The sequence below is a fragment of the Lepidochelys kempii genome, chromosome 6 (assembly GCF_965140265.1).
Source record: "Lepidochelys kempii isolate rLepKem1 chromosome 6, rLepKem1.hap2, whole genome shotgun sequence".
Classification (NCBI taxonomy): Eukaryota; Metazoa; Chordata; order Testudines; family Cheloniidae; genus Lepidochelys; species Lepidochelys kempii.
In genome coordinates, this window is record NC_133261.1 from 9,768,838 (window position 1) to 9,792,871 (window position 24,034).

At 52.1% G+C, this 24,034-nt stretch overlaps 1 protein-coding gene across 1 annotated transcript in view; it reads right to left on the reverse strand.

Moving 5' to 3' along the window:
* The window catches only part of LOC140912947 (uncharacterized), a 43,133-nt gene extending 29,437 nt beyond the window's left edge, over positions 1-13,696 (reverse strand). The window contains 9 exon segments of the mRNA XM_073348406.1: positions 2,586-3,392; positions 3,769-3,882; positions 4,139-4,268; positions 7,364-8,367; positions 8,673-8,789; positions 9,046-9,166; positions 10,823-11,369; positions 11,530-12,466; positions 13,223-13,696. Of these exon segments, the coding sequence (XP_073204507.1) occupies positions 2,586-3,392; positions 3,769-3,882; positions 4,139-4,268; positions 7,364-8,367; positions 8,673-8,789; positions 9,046-9,166; positions 10,823-11,230 (2,701 nt within the window). The 5' untranslated portion in view covers positions 11,231-11,369; positions 11,530-12,466; positions 13,223-13,696.
* Positions 13,697-24,034: the final 10,338 nt, after the last annotated feature.

The window sequence follows — 24,034 nt, forward strand, 5'->3', positions numbered from 1 at the left end:
AGTATCCTGGGACCAAACACGGTTACAACGACATTGCAGGCAATAAATGAGGCGGGGGGATATGAAATACAATCCTTGAAATGAATCAAACAAAAGAGACTGATAGGAAAAGGGTTGAAGGCTTTTGTTGTACACGACCACCACCTATTGGATACCCATGGAAACAGCAGAGAAACTGAGCTGAAATCTGAGCTCTAGGTTGGCATTAAATGGCCAGTAGAAATAAAAAATAAAAGTTTTCCCCCTCACCCACCTTGTGATGTTGTTTATTGGAATTTCACCCTTTTTAAGCAATTTCTTTTAATAATTCAAGGCTGTACCCTGGTGAAGTGGTTATACCTTTCAATCTTCCATTGCGTGCTATCCAATGCCTATCGCTTCTGGAGTGCAGCCATCATTTACCAAGAAAACAAACAAAATCCATTGTAGTCTTCTAAATTTGGTGGATAAATTCCATACATTCTTTGATTGTATATATGCATTTCATACTGTTTAGTTCTCACAATAGCAGAAAAGACATTATCCACATAGAGAGAGTTTATCTGATTCACAGAGCAGACAAGTGTGCAGCCTCTAACTTTGGGGTGGAAGACATATTGATAGGACAAAACAGATCATCCATGGTATATTTGATTGATAAGCACAACAGACGTACAGTTTTGCATTTGGGATGAAAACGTGTGCTTTTGGTTTCTTGGGGTAACAGACAGTTTGCCCGATTAGACCTTCAGTCTCATAGCCAGCTTCGCCACCCATCATTTGATCCACTTCCAGTGTGACATGGGAAAGCAGGGTATCACCCTAGTTGGTGACTTTTTGAGGTCTTTTTAGCTATATTGGGAGTGAGAAAGAGGTTTTATCCATATGCCAACACTGATTGAGATTCTTGTTTAGGCAATTAACAATAATCTCATCCAGCCATTTTAGGTTCTATTTTTGGGAAGAAGTGGAACTCCAGACCTTGGCTAATGTGGAGACAAGTGTCTTAGACCAAAGAATTCTCAAACTGGGGGTTGCAAGGTTATTACATGGGGGTCACGAGTCAGGGGCTGTGTCAGCCTCTTCCCAGTGGGCGGGCTGAGGTGGGCTAGACCAATGGTGCACCAACTGGGAGGTGCGCCTGAGATTCTCTGGTGAGGGGCGCAAAGAAACTTTGTCAATATCACTTTTCACAGCAGACTTAGGACCCTATTGCACTGCTGCTGGCAGCCGCACTGCCTTCAGAGCAGGGAGGCTGTGAAAAGTGAAATGAACAAACGTACAAATCTCACTTTTCACCGCAGACTGGCTGAGGCAGACTTCACAGCAGCGCCCTCCCGGTGTTAATCAGTAACTATTTTACAAAATAACTCTTCTGCGTAGAACAGTGATTCCATGAAAATGTGTTTTAATTTTAAAGCGGTGAGAAAAGGTCAATTCATTTTAAACAATATGGTTATAAATTTAACATTGAAAGTAGTGTTAATTTAAAAGATGTGGTTTTAATTTATAACGGGGGTCGCACTCGGAGGCTTGCTGTGTGAAAGGGTTCTCCAACACAATAAGTTTGAGAAACACTCTCTTAGACAAAGTGTCTCACATGATATGAACCATTTTCTTATTATCCAGATGGATCTTATTTGGGGATGAACAGAGGTAGATAGCTTTGCTAATTTTTGAGGACCAGGAGGAAGTCATAGGTACTAATCGTTCAAGACATATTTGTTCTCTATAAACCTGAAAATGCTCACCTGTTACCTTTAAACTTCTGTCCGTAAGCACTCATCTACATGGGGAATTTTACCAGCGCAAATATACCTGGATAATTATACCACCATAAATCCCTGTGTGGACACAACCAGGCTCTCTCTGCTTTTGGTTCCTGCCAATCCCTTTTAAACACCTAATCATCTTACCTTGAAATTTCCATTAACCATCTCGCCCCAGTGAAAGATCTCTTCCTTCCTTCCTTGACCAGATCCTTCCCCCTCCCAAATCTCAAACCTGTCACCATAAATAAGCTGCTACTACCCACCCATGAACATTGAACCTTGTAATTTTTAATATATATGAGTGGAGAACCGCCCTGCTCCAAGAAAAGGAAGTACCATGCCAATGTTTTCTATCTTGTGTGGAGTCCCTATTGCGATGCTAGATCGCATTTCATCTGAACTTACATTTATGGCATCGGGTTTCTCCTCCATGTGGCAATTGGCCAAGTGTTGAACAAGGTTTGATTTGACAGTGAAGCTTTTCCAACACTTGCTGCGTTTCTGAGGGCTCCGGTGCCAGTGTGTAACTGGATGCTGGGAAAGGGTGATCTTCTAATGAAAGCTTTTCCTACACCAGGGACATTTATAGGGCTTCTCCCCAGTGTGAATCTTCACCCAGTGTGAACCTTCACGTGCTTAGTCAGGTTTGATTTCTGACCAAAGCCTTGCCCGCATTCAGTGCACTCATGAGGTTTTTTCCCCATGTGGATCTTCTGGTGCTGGACAAGCCCCAATCTCCAGTTGAAGTTCTTCCCATAGTCCAGGCATTCGTAGGGTCTTTCACCTGTGTGCGTCCTCTGATGCACCAGGAGGTTGAACCTCTGGGTGAACCTTACCCCGCACTGGAGACATCTGTGGGGCGCCCCCCCATGTGGGTCATTTGGTGCTTCCTAAGGTACGAGCTCCGAGCAAACAGTTTTCCACAATCGGGGCATTTATAGGATTTCTCTTTTATGTGGCACTTCATCAAGTGTTGAACAAGGTACGATTTGAGAGCGAAGCTTTGCCCACATGTGGTACATTTGTGAGGACTCTCTTCCTGGTGTCTTAACTGATGCTGGGAAAGGCTGTACTTCTGACGAAAGCTTTTCCCACACTGGGCACATGTGTAGGGTCTCTCCCCAGTGTGGACCTTCAGGTGTCTGGTCAGGGTTGATTTCTGCACAAAACTTTGCCCACATTCGGTACATTTGTGAGGTCTCTCTTGCCGGTGCATTAACTGATGCTGGGAAAGGTTGCACTTCTCACTAAAGCTTTTCCCACACTGGGGACATGTGTAGGGTCTCTCCCCAGTGTGAACCTTCAGGTGTCTAGTCAAGTTTGATTTCTGCACAAAGCTTTGCCCACATTCCCTGCACTGATGAGGTTTTTTCCCCACGTGGGATCGCTGGTGATGGAGAAACGCTGAGTTCCCCCTGAAACTTTTCCCGCAGTCGGGGCATTTATGGGGTTTCTGTCCCATGTAGGCTGTCTGAGGATTATGATCATTACACTCAGCAGGTCTCTCCGCCCTCACGTGGTCTCCCTGCTGCCATCCTGCTCCACCAGGGTCTTCCCACTCAGGGCTCCAGGACATCCCATTTGGCTCTGCTCCTGCAGGCTCTTCCAGCTGGGGATTCTCCTCCTTTTTCGCGGCACCTGCTAGGACACAGAGAGAATCCAGCTGGGGTTCGTTCCCGTGCCAGGGAGAGAGGGGGGGCACAGGGGTTTGTCACTGAGCAGAAAACTTGATGGGCAGGAAGCAAATGCCCCAAACCCTTCCCTGAGGGGAGAGGAGGGGCCAGTTCTGCCCCAGGGGCCCAGCTGAGCCCTCCGAGAAAAGCTGGAGGAGGGGAGGGCTCCGGCCGGGGGTGGGATCTGGGAGTGTCACCTGAGGACAAGGACCTGCTGGGGACGATACTGACAGAGATAAGATAGAACTGAAGGGGAGATGGGGAGATCCTGGCAGCTTTGCTGGGATCCCAGCTTTTCCCTTCCCTCCCGGACGGTCTCCGAGCCAGTGTCGCTCATCCCTCACCTGTGCGGGTGCCTCTCAGGGTCTCCCTTTCCTCTGAGCCCTGGAGATCCGGGACCCTCGGCTCTTCCCCTCGCTCCATCCAGGAGGTCATGGCCGGGTCAGGGACGGGGAATCCTGCTCAGGGGAAGGAAACAGGCGAGATAGCACTCAGTGAAATCTCCCCCGAGGCCTCCCCCGGAAAACTGCCCCTTGATTTTAACCCCAGCCTCGCTTTCTGCTCGGGGGGAAGCAGGATCTGAATTGTGGGGTGACGGGCTCTGTGCTGCTGCGTCTGGGGCATCCAGAGGCCAGTGCCCCAAAGGCACCACAGGGGCTTCAGAACCTCCCTTCCCCCGCAGCTGCTAACCCCTGAGGGGAAGCTGCTCCTCACCCCGCGAGATCAGAGGCTCTTCTTTATTCTCCTCCTTCACCTCCCTGCAGATCTCGCCCTGCTCTGGGACCAGCGCTGCCGGCTCTGCCCTGGAGGAACACGCAGCCTCCGCCTCCCACATCACCGGCTCCTGGAACAACAAAGACCCCCGCTCAGCACCTGCTGGACCCACTCGCTCCCCATCAGCCAACGAACCACCCGGTCCTAGAAGAGAATGGCCTCATGTCCCATTCCCCACCCCCCTGAGCCAGCCAGTCCCCCTGCCCTGGGGCTGGATGGGAGCTGGTGACGCTGGTGGGAGCGTGCCCAGGATCTGCTCTGTTGGGTAACCGGGGCACATGCAAACACAGTGTGTTTCAATACAGCCAGAGGCAAGATCATGCCACCGGGAACAAAGAATACAGGCCTTACTGACCCCACGAGGGACTGTCTCATGGAAAGCACTGCTTCGGACAGGGATTCTGGTGTCATTGTCGACAGACCACTGGACATGACTTCCCGGTGAGATGCTGTGGGGAAAAAGGGCCAAGCCATCCTTGGCTGTTTAAACAGGAGCAGCGAGGAGGGAGGAGATTTGACCTCTTTGTGTGGCTTTGGGGAGACCGATATTGGAACACAACATCCATCTCTGGTGTCCCCATTTTTAAAAGGACATTGACAAACTGGAGAGGGTGCAGAGAAGAGCCACAAAAATGATTCAGGGGCTAGAAACGACGCCTTACAGGGCGGGACTTGGCTCACTCTGTTTAGTTTATCAGAAAGGTAGGGGGTGACTTGATTTTGGTGTATTAGCATCTTCACAGGGAGAAAATTCATCAAAATTTAGGTTCTACTTTCACACTCACACACACTTACCCACAATGCATTATTAGCCGGTGGAACTCATTTCCACTAGATATCACTGAGGCCTGGAGCTCAGTGAGGGATCGGCCAGCAACATGGATAATGAGAACCTCCCTAGGTACATTATTAGCTCAAGTAAAAAATGGTTTTGGGAGGAATCTGCTTCTGGGCACAACCCAATAATTAGCTGACAGGATTAGGAAGACACTTGGACTCGGGGCAAATTGTGCCACCTTTTTCCGCTACTGGGTTTCTTTCATGTGCCTATGAAGGGCCTAACTAGTGGCCACTGGCCACCAGTGTGACTTGTTCCTATGGGGACTGAACAACGTCATGGCAGAGGGTGAAAGAAGAGAGCGCTGATTTTGGCGAGGGGCAAAGAAAAGAGACTCATGGTCTACATCAAAACCTGACATTGACCTGGCCATATCGCTCGGGGTTGTGAAAAATGTCTTGAATTCTGTGCAGAATTCTTCTGCCAACCTAGCTACCGTCTCTCGAGGGGGCGGATTTGCTACAGGGGACGGAAAACCCCCTTCCATTGCCGTCGTGTCTGCGCTACACCAGCGGACCCGCAGCCCTGGCGTTGTGTAGTGTAGTGTAGACATAGCCCCAGGCTCTTCCCAGCGGACGGCAGCTGAGGGGTCACAGCAGGCCCCAGCACAACCAAAGAAATACAGAAACTCGCTGGTCTAGGCACAGCTGCCTTCCCAGGGCACACTCACGCTTAGTTAACAGCACGCAGGGTTGATCAGGGAAAGTAGTGATCAGCCTATTGGGAAAGGAAAGGAATGGCCACTTCTCTGTGCCCTGCAATCCCCTCCCCTAAAAGCCCCACGCTTCTGGGACACCGTCCTGCTCAATCCCTGTGAAACCGACTGGCCAACACCCCATTTACACTGCAGAGAGAACTGGGGTTTTGTGATTGGTCTAAGGCACACAGTATTAGGGCCCAACCAGCTCCGAGGCAAACGGGGCGTTTTTTGGTTTCCGGTTCACACCCAGCACTCGGCCCCGCGGTGTTTGTAGGAGTAAATGGTGAAATATCCTGGGCTACTAGTCCACACCGGCCAAGGAGCAGCTCCCTACAACATGGACGTTATTTATTTCAGACACTCACAGTGGACTGTGGGATGCAGAGCTAGGGGAGGAAGTAGGATGTGAATCATCAGTTACACTGGTACAGTTACAGGAACCGGCCACGCAGGAAAACCGCCGTGTGCCCAACCACTTCCTGGAACCCTGCGATAGACTGAGCAGCTTGACACTGAAGCCATAGGCTCAGACGGGATGGTTGGTAACCCACTGTTCACCATGCGCTTTGTGACACTGAGTTGCATTTTTGTCCCATCGTGCTACTCGCCAGTTAGGAACATGGTAGCAAGCTGCTGTCCGGATGGGGCACGACTGATTTACTCCTACTCAGCTGCCACCTTTAAACTTCCCCCAGTGAGGGTTGGTCAGCACAGGGGATTTTACAGGCATCTGTATACAAGTCTAATGATAACTCTGTAACTTCCTGTGTGGACACACTTATGCTGGAATAAGAGTGTTCACTGGGGAAGTTATAACCGGTATTACCAGAGTGGCATAATTATACGAGTAAACCTCCCGGGGTTAGACATGCCCTGAGAGGTGTTTAAAAGATACAAACGCATGCACACAGAAACACACCCGTATTCCCACTCCTACATCATCCCACGTTTCAAATGGTCCGTACCTCCACTACCGGTCTCTCTCTGCCCTAGTTTTCTACCACTAGTGCCCTCGTGATCACTTCCCTCCAGCGTCCAATCATCTAACCTTGAAATTCCCACCAACTATTCCCCCTCCCCCCAGCGAAAGATCTCTTCCTTCCTCCCAAACATAGGTGCCGACCCCGGGGGTGCTCCAGGGCTGGAGCACCCATGGGAAAAGTTAGCCGGTGCTTAGCACCCACCGGCAGCCAAGCTGCCCCCCTCCTCCCCCCAGCGCTTCCTGCCCACCTGCAGCCCGCTGATCAACTCCTCCCCCTCCCTCCCAGCGCCTCCCGGCCTCTGCGATCAGCTGTTCCGTGGCATGCAGGAGGCACAGGGAGGGAGGGGGAGGAGAGGGGACAGCGCACACTCAGGGGAGGGGGCAGAACTGTGCGGGAAGAGGTAGGGGTGGGGCAGGAGGAGGCGGAAGGGGGGGGGTGGGGGCAGGGCCGGGGGTTGAGCACCCCCGGGGAAAATTGGAAGCTGGCACCCGTGCTCCCAAATCTCACACTTGTCATCAGCGATAAGCCGCTACTACCCACCCAGGCTCTTTAAGCCACTCCAAGCAAAGGAAGTACCGCACCAGTGTTTTCTACCGTGTGTGGAGTCCCTATCACAATGCTAGAGCTACTGAATCTGAAGTTACATTTGCTGCATCAGGTTTCTCTCCCATGTGGCGTTTCATCAAGTGTTGAACCAGGTTCGATTTCTGAGTGAAGCTTTTCCCACATTTGGTACATTGGTAGGGTCTCTCCCCAGCGTGGATCCTCAGGTGTCTAGTCAGGTTTGATTTCTGCCCAAAGCCTTGCCCACATTCAGTGCACTCGTGAGGTTTTTCCCCCGTGTGGATCTTCTGGTGCTTGACAAGCCCCGATCTCCTGTTGAAGCTCTTGTCACAGTGGGGGCATTTGTAGGGTCTCTCATTCACGTGGGTCCTCTGATGCGTTAGGAGGCTGAACCTCTGGGTGAACCCTACCCCGCACTGGGGGCATCGGTAGGGGCGCTCCCCCGTGTGGGTCGTCTGGTGCTTCCTCAGGTCTGAGCTCCAAGCAAACTGCTTCCCACAGTGGAGGCATTTATAGGGTTTCTGTCCCATGTGGCGTTTCACCAAGTGTCGAACAAGGTACGATTTGAGAGTGAAGCTTTGCCCACATGCGGTACAGGTGTGAGGTCTCTCTTGCTGGTGCGTCATCTGATGCTGGGACAGGCTGTACTTCTGGCTAAAGCTTTTCCCACACTGGGCACATGTGTAGGGTCTCTCCCCAGTGTGGATTCTCAGATGCCTAGTCAGGGTGGATTTCTGCCCAAAGCTTTGTCCACATTCCCTGCACTGATGAGGTTTTTCCCCCGTGTGGGATCGCTGGTGATGGAGAAGCGCCGAGTTCCACCTGAAGCTCTTCCCGCAGTCGGGGCATTTATGGGATTTCTGTCCCACGTGGGTTCCCTGAGGCTGGGGATCATCACACCCAGCAGCTCTCTCCTCCCCTGCGGGGTCTCTCTGCAGCCATGCTGCCCCACAGACGTCTCCCTGCTCGGGGCTCTGGGACGCCCCAGGTGACTCCGCTCCCACAGGTCCTTCCCATTGGGGATTCCCCTCGTCTGTCCTGGCACCTGCTGGGAGAGAGAGAGAATCCAGCCAGGGTTCGTTCCCTGTGCCGGGGAGAGAAGGGGCAGCAAATGGGATTGTCATTGAGCAGAAAACCTGATCGGCAGGAAGCGAAACCCCCAAACCCTTCCCTGAGGGGAGAGGAGGGGCCGGGGCTTCCCCAGCATCCCAGCTGAGCCCTCAGAGAAAGGCTGGAGGAGGGATGGGTCCTGCCAGGGGTGGATCCAGGAGTGGCACCTGCCATGAGGCCCCTGCTGAGCGAGACGAGACAGAACTGGGGGGCTCCCACTGGCTTTACTGGGATCCCATCTGTTCCCTTCATTCTGAGCCAGTGTCACTCATTCCTCACCTGTACGGGCACCTCTCAGGGTCTCCCTTTCCTCAGAGCCCTGGAGATCCGGGACCCTCGGCTCTTCTTCTCGCTCCATCCGGGAGACCATGGCCAGGTTGGGGATGGTGAATCCTTCTGGTGGGGAGGCGAGACGCACTTGGTGAAATCTCCTCCTAGGGCTTTGTATGGAGAACGTGGCCAGATTGTAACCCCAGCCCTGTTCTCTGCTAGGAAGATGAAGCATCACCATTTGGAGGGTGACCGTCTCTGTGCTGCTGGGCCTGGGGGCTCCACAAGCCACTTCCCCAGAAATGTAATGCCCCCGATGCAGCATGACGACTTCAGTAACTCCTGCCAACCCCAACCCCCAGCTCCCGAAGCAGCTCCTCACCCAGCAAAACGAGAGTCTCTTCCTTATTCTCCTCCTTAACCTCCCTGCAGATCTCGCCCTGTCCTGGATCCAGCTCTGCCTCAGAGGAACACACAGTCTCCTCCTTCCATGTCACTAGCTCCTGGAACAACAAGGGCTGCAGATCAGCATGTTACAGTTCAGTTTAGCCATCCCACAACCAGGCTCAATCAGGCTTCGTTAGTCAGAGCCCCAAAAGCATAGCACAGAAAGGCAAAGGTTAATACATCGCCAATCTGATCTGGAACACCGTTTTTGCAGTGATCCAGATTGTCCTGAAATTATTGGCTTACCTCTGATCATATTTATCCCTGAGTTGTTTACAACAAAGGGAAAGTTCTACACATCCCATGATAGTAACGAAGGTTGACATACCAGGTTTCTTATCTCATTTTGAACATAGTTCTCTTAGAGACTCGTGCCTTGGTACTGAACGGATGTTGATTAAGCATCAACAAAACTATCCATCTTATCCTGTCTCTTTGGTATGTCTCTGTACCTGACACTGAAATTGCAACACTTCATATGTGCCCTCAGTTAACCAATCTTAGCAATCAGGGATGCTGAAAAGCACCCTGGGAAGAGCTTAAGATGAATACAATTCATAGTCACATAAAGCATTAACATATGCTATTGATATAGATTGGCATTATATGATATTGGTTAACACAGAGACCTCATCGGGGGAGGGATAGCTCAGTGGTTTGGGGGGAGGGATAGCTCAGTGCTTTGGGCATTGGCCTGCTAAACCCAGAGTTGTGAGTTCAATCCTTGAGGTGGCCATTTAGTGATCTGGAGCAAAAACTGGGGATTGGTCTACTTTGAGCAGGGGGTTGGACTAGATGGCCTCCTGAGGTCCCTTCCAACCCTAACCTTCTATGATTTTCTCTTATCTAGCTCCATTGAGGAGTTGCCAGACACAGAGGTGTCTTGTAACAGCCAGACTCAGATACCCGGAGGCTTCTGGGTTTTGCAAGCCTCAGATATCTTCATTCTGACAGGTTCTGCTAAGCTTCTAAACCTCCAAAGAACAGAGGCACAGAGATTGCAACCGTTTAGCTCCCATGAGGTTTCCACAGCAAAGCGGAAATGGGAGTACAAGTATAAAGAATTTGGAGAGTACAGTTCATGGATGTACAACATATACTATTCCTTCTTTGCTGTGCATGGCCACCTTAGACAATCGTACTATAGGAGTAAAGCAATTCACATTTTGTTAATCTGTCTGCCAGCTGATTTCACACTCCTCAGCAGAAGTCTGTTCCTTTGATGGAAATTGCCACTAAAGAATTAGTACAGCAGTTTTGCAAGCAGCGGTCTCTCCCTTCACCTATGGCCTACACTCTACTTCAGTTTGGTCACCAAGCGCTGCAGCCCTAGCCAGACCCACTCCTTCCCCGCCAGCCTGCAAACCGTCCGATGGGAACTCCTGCCCCGGAGACAGAGAGGAGAAAGGCCTCTCATGCCGTTCCCCACCCGCATGAGCCACCCCATCCCCCCCATCTTGGGGGTGAATCAGAGCCAGTGCCCCTTAGAGGGGAAAGGCCCCATGGCCCGTTCTCCACTTCCAGCGCCAGCCAGTCTCCTGCCCCGCGGCCAGATCAGAGCCAGCACCTCCCCGCAAGGTGAAAGGTCCCCATCCCATTCCCCGACCCCCTTCAACCAACCAGTCCCCCCCGCCTCATGGGTGGATGGGAGCTGGTGCCCCCTAGATGGGAAAGGCCCCGTGTCCCACTCCCGAATTATTTCACATCCTTACCTCCTGCTGCGGCCATATTCCGGGCTCTTGCTTGGCTAACTGGAAACCCTCCGCCAGGGCCACAGCCTGCTCCCCGGTCTGGGGGTGACACCCCCCCACCCAGCTCTGGATCTCCTGGGGCAGGATACTCAGGAACTGCTCCAGCACCAGCAGCTCCAGCATCTGCTCCTTGGAGCACTGCTCCGGCCTCAGCCACGCCCGGGAGAGGAGGCAGAGGTGGCCATACGCCTCCCGGGGCCCCTCAGCCTCCTGGTAGCGGAAACCCCTGAAGCGCAGACGATGCATCTCCATGTCGATGGGTCCGTGGGCATCCGGCTCCTCCACTTCTTCTTTGAGAACCAGGCCACATCCCGGTGGGGGCTGGAACTGGAGCCTGAGAGCAGCTGGGGGAGCCACCTGGGCAGCCATGGCCCGTCTCTGAGCCAGGGCACAGCCGTATCTCCCTGGGGAGCACCTGGCATCAGCAATGGACCCCCTGCAGCACCATCTGTACACGGGTGGGGGGGCACGTCCAAGGGGGGGTGAGATTAGCCCAGGGGATGATCACCTTTATGAAGAGGGGAGAGAAATTAGAGCCACAGAAGGAACGAGACACACAGGAACCACCCCTCCCAGCCCCAGTGTTGTGGGGAAAGACACGGACCCAGCGCAGGTGACCTCAAGGTTGGTGGCTCTTGATCTCCCATCACCTACATATTTCTACACACCTGGGTCTCCTCCTGGCCATGTGAAGTGAAAATCAATCCAAAAAGGATCAGGACTTGTAGCCTCATCTACAGATAGATAGGTAGATATATTCTAGATAAATAGATAGATTCATTACTTAAGAATCCCCAGTTATCACTTTGAGGGTTGACAGGTTCTTGCCCCAAGATCAGGCCCAGTATTATTTAAATTATTATATAGCTGTGAACCCCACTGTACACAGCTGCAACACTCACGCTATAGGAACGCTTCTATATTTACAAATATCAGTTTATTAATACATTTAGCACAGTCACAAACACCCCAACTCAGTAAGGTAGGTAGAGATATTACAGAATGTACCTCTGCACATCCACATACTCACATCATCCCTTGCAGAACAACTGGAAATGTTAGTAATGAGGAAGATGATGGCTATCAACGTCCCCATCATCTCCAGTGGCCAACCCAAGGACTACATCTCCTTCTCCTACTGCCCCGAGGCTGGGATGAAACTTTTATAATATGATACGCTGACGACACTATGTTTGATGCATATTTAGAGGGGTATTTCCCTTTTTCCTTATTTGTATATCCTTACCTTTCTAATTTTGGACTGTCTTTCTTCTATAGGTTAGTATATCAATAATCTCAACTTATTATAATATACGTCAATTCATTGCCACGGCCTTTTAGTGGTTAGGTATCTGCGGATGTAGCTCATGTACCTTTATGTACATCAATTCGTTGCCATGACACTTCTGTGGTCGGATCATGTACCTGTGGTCAGAACTTCCCCTTAAACTCTATTTTCAGCTCCTCAAATACTTGCGGTTTTCCACTGGGCCGTTTATCTGTGCAAAGTTTAGCTCTTCAAAGTTCATAGACCTCAAGCCTTATGCTAACTTGCTGAAGCTCATGTCTTCCAGGATTCAGGCCTGTAGGTTCCTTGCGTTCCTGCTACATACATAGGTGCTGGAGCCCCCACGGAAAAAAATTAGCCAGCTACCCCCCTCCCCCCAGTGCCTCCCGCCCACTGGCGGCCCTGCTGATCAACTCCTCCCCCTCCCTCCCTGCGCTTCCCGCCCACTGCGATCAGCTGTTCCGTGGTGTGCAGGAGGGGGGAGGAGTGGGGACGGGGCACACTTGGGGAGGGGGTGGAACTGGATGGGAAGAGGTGGGGTGGGGGCGGAGTGGGGGCAGGAAGAGGAGGAGTGGGATGGAGTGTTGGGGGAAGGGGCGGAGTGGGGGCCAGGGCGGCAGGTCCAACAGGCTAGGGAAGGCTGTGCCCCACCCATGCTCCTCCCCGAAGCTACCCCCTCCTTGCCCTTCCCCCTTGGCCCCAGCCCAGACAGGTTGCTCCTCTTCAGTACTGCTGAGGCTGGAGCTAGGGCGGCTGGGACTTGGGGCCACCTGGCACTGGGGCCGGGCCACCTGATGCTGTGGGGGGGAGGGCTGGGGATACGGGAGGGGCTGGCAGTCACAGGGGGGCTCAGGGCTCCTGCAGGGGAAGGGGGTGGGGCCGTGGGGGAGGCAGCTGGGGGCTAGCATCCACCAGCCAGCACCTGCCACCCATGAGTGGGGGTGGGCCCTGGGGCAGAGCGGGGGAGTCAAGTACCTCCAGGGAAAGGAGGAAGCAGGCCGCAGTGGCTGAACATAATGCCAAGCAGTGAATCTATAAAGGCAAGCTGGCCCACTGGGCTACAGACTCCTTACCCGTGTCTTGTTCCTAGATCAGCAGTTCTCAAATTTTTGTACTGGTGATCCCTTTCACACAGCAAGCCTCTGATTGTGACCCCCTCATTTATAAATTTAAAACACTTTTTTATATTTAAACGCTATTATAAATCATGGCGGTGAAGTGGAGTTTGGGGTGGAGGCTGACAGCTCGCAACCCCCATGTAATAACCTTGTGACCCCCTGAGGGGTCAGGGACCCCAGTTTGAGAACCCCTGTCCTAGATCCTGATACACAGATCTAATTACAAGCCCCCCATGCCTTCCCAGAGTTCAGGACAGAAACCAGGAGTCCTGGCTCCCAGCCCTTGCCCCAGACCCCACTCCCCTCGCAGCGCTGGGGATAGAACCCAGGAGTCCTGGCTCCCAGCCCTTGCCCCAGACCCCACTCCTCTCCCAGCGCTGGGGATAGAACCCAGGAGTCCTGGCTCCCAGCCTCCCCTGCTCTAACCCTCCAGCCCCGACTCCCCTCCCAGCGCTGGGGATAGAACCCAGGAGTCCTGGCTCCCAGCCCCCCCGGCTCTAACCCTCCAAGCGCTGGGGATAGAACCCAGGAGTCCTGGCTCCCAGCCCCCCCTGCTCTAACCCTCCAGCCCCCACTCCCCTCCCAGTGCTAGAGGATAGAACCCAGGAGTCCTGGCTCCCAGCCCCCCCTGCTCTAACCCTCCAGCCCCGACTCCCCTCCCAGCGCTGGGGATAGATCCCAGGAGTCCTGGCTCCCAGCCCCCCCCTGCTCTAACCCTCCAGCCCCGACTCCCCTCCCAGCGCTGGGGATAGAACCCAGGAGTCCTGGCTCCCAGCCCCCCCTGCTCTAACCCTCCAGCCCCGACTCCCCTCCCAGCGCTGGGGATAGAACCCAGGAGTCCTGGCTCCCAGCCCCCCCTGCTCTAACCCTCCAGCCCCGACTCCCCTCCCAGCGCTGGGGATAGAACCCAGGAGTCCTGGCTCCCAGCCCCCCCTGCTCTAACCCCTAGACCCCTGGGGACCCAACTCAGCGTGTCTAATATCTGTGCGCTGCCCTGGAGCTGGCTGGGTTCAGCTCACAGACCCACCCCCGGTGCTTTCCCTGCAGCTGGCTGGGAGCGGGGAGGGTGTTTCTCCGTCCCAGCCACGGTTTGGCTCCGATCCCCTCGCCCCTGGCGCCGCTTCCTCCAAGCAGCGAGTTCCTGCCTCTGCTGCCCTTTCTCTCCCTCCCTGGAGCTGCCTCTCCCCGCGTCTCCCCCGCGCCCCCACTCACCGCCCGGCCGGGGGGCCGCAAACGGAGGCTCGCCCCTGTGCACCGGGAGTGACTCCGAATCCAGGCAAGGAGCAGGGGGCTGGACAGGAAGGAACTAAGGTCCCTGCACTATTTACCACCGCCCCTTACAGCATCGCTCTGGGAAGTGGCCTGGCTCAGAGCTCATTGGTTTTAACCCTTTTAATTCTCCAACGCCCCAGGGGGACTCCAATCAGGGAAAGAACCAGGGAAATCCTGAGCCTCCTCCCTGCTCCATTATCAAGCCAGACCTCCCTGTCTCACTGGATCAGGCCAAAGCTAGGCCCCCTAGCCAGTATCCTGCCCCCAGCTCTGCCCAAAGCCAGCGGCAGCAGGGGACGGTGCGAGAAACACAGTCGCCAACTTGCAGGCGGTAAATAAGCACCCCGACTTTCACAAGAAGCCAAAAATCAAGCTAATCCCACTTCAAAACAAACCGATCCCTAAGAACCCCAACACTCTATGTGGCTAGATCCCCCGGGCCTGCAGTCTGGGACGGTGGTGGGCCCGCTGTGCACCCCTGATTCTCCCCCACTTGCCCCTGCCGGGAGCCAAACAACAAAAAAGAAGCAACCAGCTACAACAAGGCAAAAACTCGCCAACAAGCAACTCACAAGCCCATTAAGCCCCAAACAAGCCCAATTTCTGTGTGTGTCCCCCCCCCCCCCCACCCCACCCCACCCCACCCCACCCCGGGTTTGGCATGTCTGGTGAGAAACTCCTCGTGGACACTTTGGGAAGAGTTCCCCACCCCGGGGCAAATTCTTTCATAGATCTGTAGATCTGAACTGAAGTCACCAGTGATCATCTAGGCCGACCTCCTGAAGAGTTCGGGCAAAAGAATTTCACCCAGGCACCCCTGTACTGAGCTCAATCGCTTCTGTTTTGGCCAAAGTATCTTCCAGACCAGCCTCCTGTCTGGTCTGGATGCCATCAAAGGACTGCGAATACACCACACCCCTGGGGAGTGTGTTCCAATGGGTTAATCATCCACATGGGTAAAAACTGGCACCCAGGGGCGCCGGAATGGGGCGGGGGTGGGAGGGGGCGGATCAAGGGGTCATGGCCCTCCTACTTTTCACCACAGGCCTGGCTCCCTGCCCCTTTTCTCCCCGTGTCCCCTGCCAGGCCAGAAACTGGAGCCCAGCCTGGGTAAGAGTGGTCTGGGAAGCCCAGGCAGCTGTGGGGAGCCCAGGCCCCTCCACGTGCCTGGGTGGGGGGGCCTGAGAGCAGCCCCCGGCCCTGCCCCCCAGACCCCATTCCCAGGGCAGATGGAAGATCTGCGGCTCCCCACAGCTCTTACCATGGCCCAGCGATGGCTCTTTGGCCCCCAAGGCCCCATCCCCAGCCAGGCTAGAAGCCAGAGCCAAGTCGGAGTAAGAGCCATGTGGTCAGCTATGGGGAGCCGCAGACCCTCCATCTGCCCTGGGTGGGGGGACCCGGGGGGGTGGAGACACAGTCCGGGGGCTGCTCTCAGGCCCCCCCAACCCTGGGTAGGTGGAGGGACCCAGGCTCCCAGACCCAACTACAGCTCCCAGCTTGGTCAGGGGTGGGGCCTCAGGGGGAAGAGGAGGGGCAGGGGTGGGACCATGGAGTGGGGGGGGTCTCAAGGCCCTCCCACATTTAGGAAGAATCCTTGTGTCTAATTGGAGTTTGTTTGGGCTTAACTTCCTCCCATTCGTTCTTGTTCTGCCTTTCTCCTCTAGGGTGAAAGGGCCTTTTCACACCTGGTGTTTTCTCCCCATGAAAGTACGGATTGTTGGGGTTCACTTTCGAATATTGATGAGATGTCAAATAACCCAGCCTCAATCAGCTTTATTAGTCAGAGACAAAAGAGCCCCACCCAGAAAGGAAAGCGTTAACCCTTTATCACACTGATCTGGGAAGCAGAGACTCAGCTTCTCCAGCAACATCCAATCTTCTCCCAAATTATCACTTTAACCCTCCTTGTGTATATACCTCAGGTGTTTACAACAAAGAAAGGCTTAACCCAGTTTTTAATCAGTTTCTTATCTTGTTTTGAACACAGGTCTCCAGACGTCAGCAAACCCAGCCACATCCTGCACCAGCCCTCGGTGAGCCTGCATGGTGGTCAAGCATCAGCAGAATCATCTCCCGCCTTCCCAAGCTGTACAGATGGCACCCAGCACACGAGCACATTTGGCAAACTTCAGCACAACATACATTTAGTCTCGGACAGGTCCCGCGTGCACAAGGAACTGGGATTACACACAGTTCACTGCAGGCTTGGCCTCAGTGAAAACCAGGCTGGGAATTTGATTCACAGTTACACACTGTTAGCATAAGTATAAAGAATATAAAGCCAGATAGATAGATAGATAGAGGTGTACAGGGATAGATTAGATAGATAGATAGAGAGGGGTGTATAGGGATAGAGGGGGGGTATAGGGATAGAGAGATAGACAAAGAGCTAGATAGATAGAGAGAGAGTGGTGTATAGGGATAGATAGATAGATTAGATAGAGAGGGGTGTATAGGGATGGAGGGAGAGAGAGAGAGAGGGGTGTATAGGGATAGAGAGATGGGGGGTGTATAGGGATAGAGAGAGAGGGGGGTGTATAGGGATAGAGAGAGAGAGAGGCAAGAGATAGAGGGGTGTATAGGGTTAAATAGATAGATTAGATAGATGGGGTGATAGGGATAGATAGATAGATTAGATAGAGAGGGGTGTATACGGATGGATAGATAGAGAGAGAGCTAGATAGAGGGGGGTGTATAGGGATAGAGAGATGGGGGGCGTATAGGGATAGATAGAGAGAGGGGGGTGTATAGGGATAGAGAGAGAGAGAGAGAGAGAGAGAGAGGCGAGAGACAGAGGGGTTTAGAGGGATGGATAGATAGATAGATAGATAGATAGATTAGAGGGGGGGTGTATAGGGATAGATAGATAGATTAGATAGATAGGGTGTATAGGGATAGATAGATAGATTAGAGAGGGGAGGTGTATAGGGATAGATAGATAGGCAGGCAGGCAGGCAGGCAGTCAAACATTACACATAGTAATCAAGCGACCTCTCAGTCTTCTTTCTGATAAGCCAAGCAGACTGAATTCTTTAATTTACCATCATTGCGGTCTAGCACAGGATCCATACAAACCTCTCATCTGTGGTCAGTCGGCTTGTGTTGTGTGTGCCGTCCCAGCTCGACGCTGATAGCTGATAGCACTGCCCCGTGTGGTGAAGCACTGAAGGCCGGATTGTCGTTGCCACCGTAACACTGTTCGGGCTGCCCAATGCTTCTGTCCTTGGAATAAGTGTTATTACCACTGACAGCAGATCAGGCAGCCTGCCCATTCAGCAGACCTCAATGATCCTTATACAGAAAGACCAGAAGCTTGGTTTGGCGGCGAAGACGCTCAGCCAGACTTATTGTCAACAAAGCACAGCATTCGGTCCCCGGATTAGTTGACAGGTACACTAACACATGGATGCTTGTTCCAATGGACTCAGTTTAGTTAGCGGCGGGATTTTCTGCTGCCCCCTAGGCTGGACAAAGGGTTACGGCGAGGTACCCCGCAATTGGAATAAGCATACTATGCACCATCTTACATGTCTCATGACATCTGTTTGCTACCTCCCCTTGTTCCTACTATCCTGGACAAAACATTTGTTATTTTGTCAAGCCGCCTTATCTTGTACTAGATGGGAATGTATTTGTACTTGCTGAAATATGTTTATGTAACTATCTAGGGCCTCGTACACTAGCAACAACTTTGCCAAGTTCATGTACTGAACAGTGAACTTGTAAGCATCTGCTTTAATAGATGGCCTGACTTTGGTTTCTAGACTCTGGTTCGAACTTCAGACCAGGCCCAGTGCTCCAGGCTGGCTCGCTCTCTCGACTACATCAGCCTTGGCAGTTCTAGCGACAGGGCTCGGCCTTAATTCTATCCTGTGGCAGCGAATTCCACAGGGTCTATCCGCAGTGTGGGGACATTTATTTTTATTCTTTTTAATCAGTACTATTAAAAATAATTTAGGTTTTTGGTGTGAGGTGGAAGTTGGCCCGGGGCTGACAACACAGCTCCTGTCTCTCTCACAAACACCCTATTTAGAGAAACTTTGCAATGACCTGAGAATTCAAACAAGTCAGGCAAAGGACGCTGAGAGGCTGGTTTTATCAGAAGCACTACAAGAGCGCTTCAAGGCCCCAACCGAGATCAGGGCTGTCGTGCTGGGCGCTGCATAGACAAATTGTGAGAGACAGGCTCTGCCCCAAACAGCACATTATTATTCTCTCATTATAGGTAGGGAAACTGAGACCCAGAGAGATGCAGCACCACCCCCACCATAAACCAATAGACCTCACTCCTGTCACAGAGCTGGAACCAGAACCCAGGAGTCCTGACTCCCAGCCCCTTCTCCCTGCTCTAATCCACGAGACCCCCCCCCCCATCCCACTCCAGAGCCAAGGATAGACCCCAGAAGTTCCAGTTCTTAGCCCCGCCTGCTCTAACCATCTAGACCACACTCCAGCTCCAGAGACAGGGATGGAACCCAGGAGTCCTGGTTCATAGCCCCCTCCCGCAGGATGCTCTGAGTCCAGTGTAGTGCATCGGATCTGGAGAGGCAATGGGGTGGGCATGATGAGGGGCTGGTGCAAAGGGGGCATCAGGCTGGGACGGAGGTTGACCTAGTCGCTCTCGCCAGGGCGGACCAACCCCACTGTAGCAGAGAGAGAGCCTGGAGCACTGGGCCTGGTGCGGGACCTGAGGCCTGAACCACAGGTGGTGAACCAAAGTCAGACCACGCCATGAACCAAAGCAGAGATAGATTAAGGTTTACTGGGGTTCTGGGCACAAAGAACATTTGGGCCCCTCATGCTTTGGGGGCCCAGGGCCACCGGAATCAGGGGGGGCCATGCCCCCCCTTTTTTAACATGGGCATAGACGCCGAGGGCAGGCACAGAGCAACTGAGGCACAGAGTGCTATGCGGCAGAGGAGGTGATAAGGTGAGCAGCTCCCCCATAGCAAATCGCAGCCCCTGCCGGTGGCATCGGTCTCTTCCCAGTCGGTGGGCCTTAGCCCCCCCCCCCCCTCACCGCAGGGCCCCTCCTCTCCTCTCCCCCCGAGGCCCTGCTCCCCAGCCAGGCCAGAAGCTGGAACCAGGCAGTAGCCAAAGCCGCCCAGGGAGCCCGGGCCACGGTGGGGAGCCCCAGACACTCCACCTGCCCTGGGCGGCGCGCCCTCAGGGATAGAGACACAGGCTGGGGGCTGCTCTCGGGCACCCCACCCAGGGAAGGTGGAGGGTCCGGGCGGGGCTCCCCACAGTGGCCCGGGCTCCCTGGGCAGCGCTTACCCCAGCCCAGCTCTGGCCCGGGGTGGGGTCTTGGGGAAAAGAGGAGGAGCGGGGGGGGGCAAGGCCATAGTTCCAATGCTGGTGTCCCCCGCCCCCTTCCCCTACACAGGCTCTGGTGCTCCTGCGGGGGCCCCCAAATTGCCTGGGACCCCTGCACACGTTAATCTGCCTCTGACCAAAGTCGGGCCAGGTATTAAAGCAGATTCTTACAAGTTCACTGTCTGGTACATGAACTTGGCCCCTAAGTTCCCTATGAGCTGCGCGGCCACTGTCTCAGACCTGCCATGCTGGGGAGAGGCGCTCCTCCCCTGGCCCGGCCCAGCCCAGCCCGGCTGGGAGAAGCTCCTCTCCCCCGGCCCCAAGCTGCTGTGGCAAGAGAGGGCTGGAGGGAGTCCTCTCTCCACACCACAGCCCTGGGGCAGCCTGGACCCCAAACCTCTCATCCCCGGCCCCACTCCAGAGCCTGCACTCCCCGCACCCTAACCCTCTGTCCCAGCCCTGAGCCCCCTCCTGCACCCCAAACCCCTCATCCCCGGCCCCACTCCAGAGCCTGCACTCCCCGCACCCTAACCCTCTGCCCCAGCCCTGAGCCCCCTCCTGCACCCCGAACCCCTCATCCCCGGCCCCACCCCAGAGCCCGCACCCCTAGCCAGAGCCCTCATCCCCCCACACCCCAACCCTCTGCCCCAGCCCTGAGCCCACTCCTGCACCCCAAACCCCTCATCCCCGGCCCCACCCCAGAGCCTGCACCCCTAGCCAGAGCCCTCATCCCCCCCACACCCCAACCCTCTGCCCCAGCCCTGAGCCCCCTCCTGCACCCTGAACCCCTCATCCCTGGTCCCACCCCAGAGCCCGCACCCCTAGTCAGAGCCCTCATCCCCCCACACCCCAACTCTCTGCCTCAGCCCTGAGCCCCCTCCTGCACCCTGAACCCCTCATCCCTGGCCCCACCCCAGAGCCTGCACCCCCAGCCAGAGCGCTCACCCCCATCCCCCACACCCCAACCCTCTGCCCCAGCTCTGAGCCCCCTCCCACACTCTGAACCCCTCGGCCCCACCCCGACCACGTGAATTTTGTTACGTGGACCGATATGAAGGTGACGTGTCACACATCACCTCCATATTGGTGCACATAGCAAAATTCAATCCGCACATGGGCGTAAGAAATTAGAGGGAACGCTGCTTGGCACAGACACTGTTAGCCTTGGTAAAACACACTGAATATGTAAACACATTCCAGCAGGCCAGTACAAGTTCACTGCAACCTAGCCCCTGATAAGATGGTTTGACAGAAGTAATGAAGAGGGATGTTTTGTCTGAAACAGCAGGAGAAAGGTAACAAACATGGATTAGTAAATCAGATGAAGGAGAAAACCGTGGGGTTAACAGAGCACCTTAGGAGACAGGAGATGCGACATGATCACAGAGGAGTGGATAAAAAAGAATTTCCAAGTGCAAAACGGAGAGGAAGCAGGTTAACACCTAAAATTGATGCTTTAGCACATGGAGTTGTCCAGAAAGGGTTAACTGCAGCAGAGAAGGGCCCTCCTGCAATCCAGTCGGCATGTAGACGAAAAGCAACAGACACTGAGGGAACAAATTCAGGTTTTGCAAGAGCACATGGCCACTACTCTCTTCCCAGAATCAGTATAAAAGCCAAGGGTACGGGTTCCCAGCTGCTTTAACCCTCAGAGTCCCACTCCTTGCTCAGAGCTAATAGTATAATCTTTCTCAAATATTTCTACATACCAGTTCAATTTTCCTTTATATCCTCTCTGTTTGCTCACCTCGCTGCGGCTGCCTGTACTTTAAGATACCTGGACAGAAGTTACTTAATCTCTCCTGGCTCGGGTCTCCCTCCCTCCCTCTTCCCCTACTTCTGCTCCCTTCTGTCCTCTGTTTTAAAAGTTATGGTTATTACATAAACCTCCATTTCTGAAAAAGACAAAGCACCTCAAAACAAAACAAAACGAAAAGAAAACAAGGTAAAAACTTACTTTAAATAAACCCAGTAAATTAACCATTTTAACCCTTCAGGAATGCCACAGCTGGAATTACTCTCAACTTTCTTGAAGATATGGTTCCCAAGCAACAGAAATGCAGACTCTGCTTCTAATCCTAACCACTGACCACTATTTGAAACGTGTTTTCCTTATTTCCACAGAGTTTTTTTAAAATGAAGTAATATAAAGTAATGGAAAATGCCTTAAATTACTAAATTAACACAATAAAGTGTGTGAATAACTTAATATGAATTGTTATCAATTCTTATGAAAAGTTGTAAATAAAAGATAACTTGCTTATATAGATATTGTTGCCTGGTTTTTAGGTTATGTATTAACTATATTGATTACTTAAGAATTTTTAGTTATTACTTTGAGGGTTGCCAGGTTTTTGCCCCAAGTTCAGGCCCAGTATTATTTAAATTATTATATAATTGGGAACCCTGATATGCACAGTTGCAACACTCCCATTATAGGAACTCTTTTATCTTTACAAATATAGTTTATTAATATATTTAGCACAGTCACAAACACCCCAGCTTAGTAAGATAGATAGAGATAATACAGGTTTCAGAGTAGCAGCCGTGTTAGTCTGTATTCGCAAAAAGAAAAGGAGGACTTGTGGCACCTTAGAGACTAACCAATCGATTTGAGCATAAGCTTTCGTGAGCTTCATCCGATGAAGTGAGCTGTAGCTCACGAAAGCTTACGCTCAAATAAATTAGTTAGTCTCTAAGGTGCCACAAGTCCTCCTGTTCTTTTTAGAGATACTACAGAATGTACATTTGCCCATTTTTTGTAGAACCTGAAATGTTCGCCAATATATATATATATATTGTTACCATTACCTTTTTTATTATTACCAGTGGCCATTATTTTGGCACTTTCCAAGGGCTACATTTTTTTTTACCGCCCCGAGGCTGGGATGCCCCTTCTATCATATGTTACGCTGATGCCGCTATGTTTGATGTATATTTAGTAGGGGATTTTTTTTATTTGTATTTTTTTACCTTACTAATGTTGGAGTGGTTCTTTTTATAGGTTAGTATATTCATGATTTGAACTTATCATTACAAGGGCTGTTGATTAGTCGCAGTTAACTCACGTGATTAACTCAAAAAAATTAACCACGATTACAAAAATGAATCGCAGTTTAATCGCATTGTTAAACAATACAATACCAGTTGACATTTAGCCAATTTTGGGATGTTTTTTCTACATTTTCAAACATATTGATTTCACTTACAACACAAAATACAAAGTGTCCAGTGCTCACTTTATATTATTATTTTTTATTACAAATATTTGCGCTGTAAAAATGATAAACAAGAGAAATAGTATTTTTCAGTTCACCTCCTACAAGTACTGTAGTGCAATCTCTTTCTCGTGAAAGTGCAACCCTTTGGTGATTAGGTATTACATTTGTTATTTCTCTTGTAATTGGATATTTTGTTTTTTCCCAAGTTCCAAGTTGTGGTGTACCTAGTAAGTTTAAAAGGGTATGAACTTAGGAAAGCCCCTATGGCAACCTGCTTTAACGCATCCTCTATGGTCGTAGCCATACATGGATCTTATGCTTTATCTTATCACCATTTATTTTGGTGAAAGGTCCCAAATATACATATGCTAACTTTGCCTTAGCTCAACATAAAGGATGTGGCCTGCAGGTCTCTGGTGTTACAGCCAAAATATACTTTAATATGAACCTATAAACCTATTATAATAAAACAAATAATTAAACCCATAAGAAATGAAGAAACGTATAAGAAAAGATATATAGGCAAGCAAGCAGGCTAGCCTTCCTACGTACCTGTTACGTAGGTCAGTTCGTTGCCAGGACACTTCTGCGGTTGACTCATGTACCTGGGGTCAGAACTTCCCCTTAAATGCTATTTTTAGCTCCCCAAACACTTATATTTTTTCCCTTGGGCCGTTTATCTGTGCAAAGGTTATTTGTTCACAGTTTATAGGCCTTAAGCCTTATGCTAACTTGCTGAAGCTAATGTCTTCCAGGATACAGGCCTGTAGGTTGCCTGCATTACTGCTGAACGTAATGCAAAGCAGAATATAATGCAAAGCAGTAAATATAATAAAGGCAAGCTAGCCCACTGGGCTACAGTAGCAGTAAATATAACAAAGGGAAACTGGGCTACAGGCCCCCCCTTTGATAGGGTGAATGTCACTGAACCCTATCACAGAAGATGAGGACTTTACCC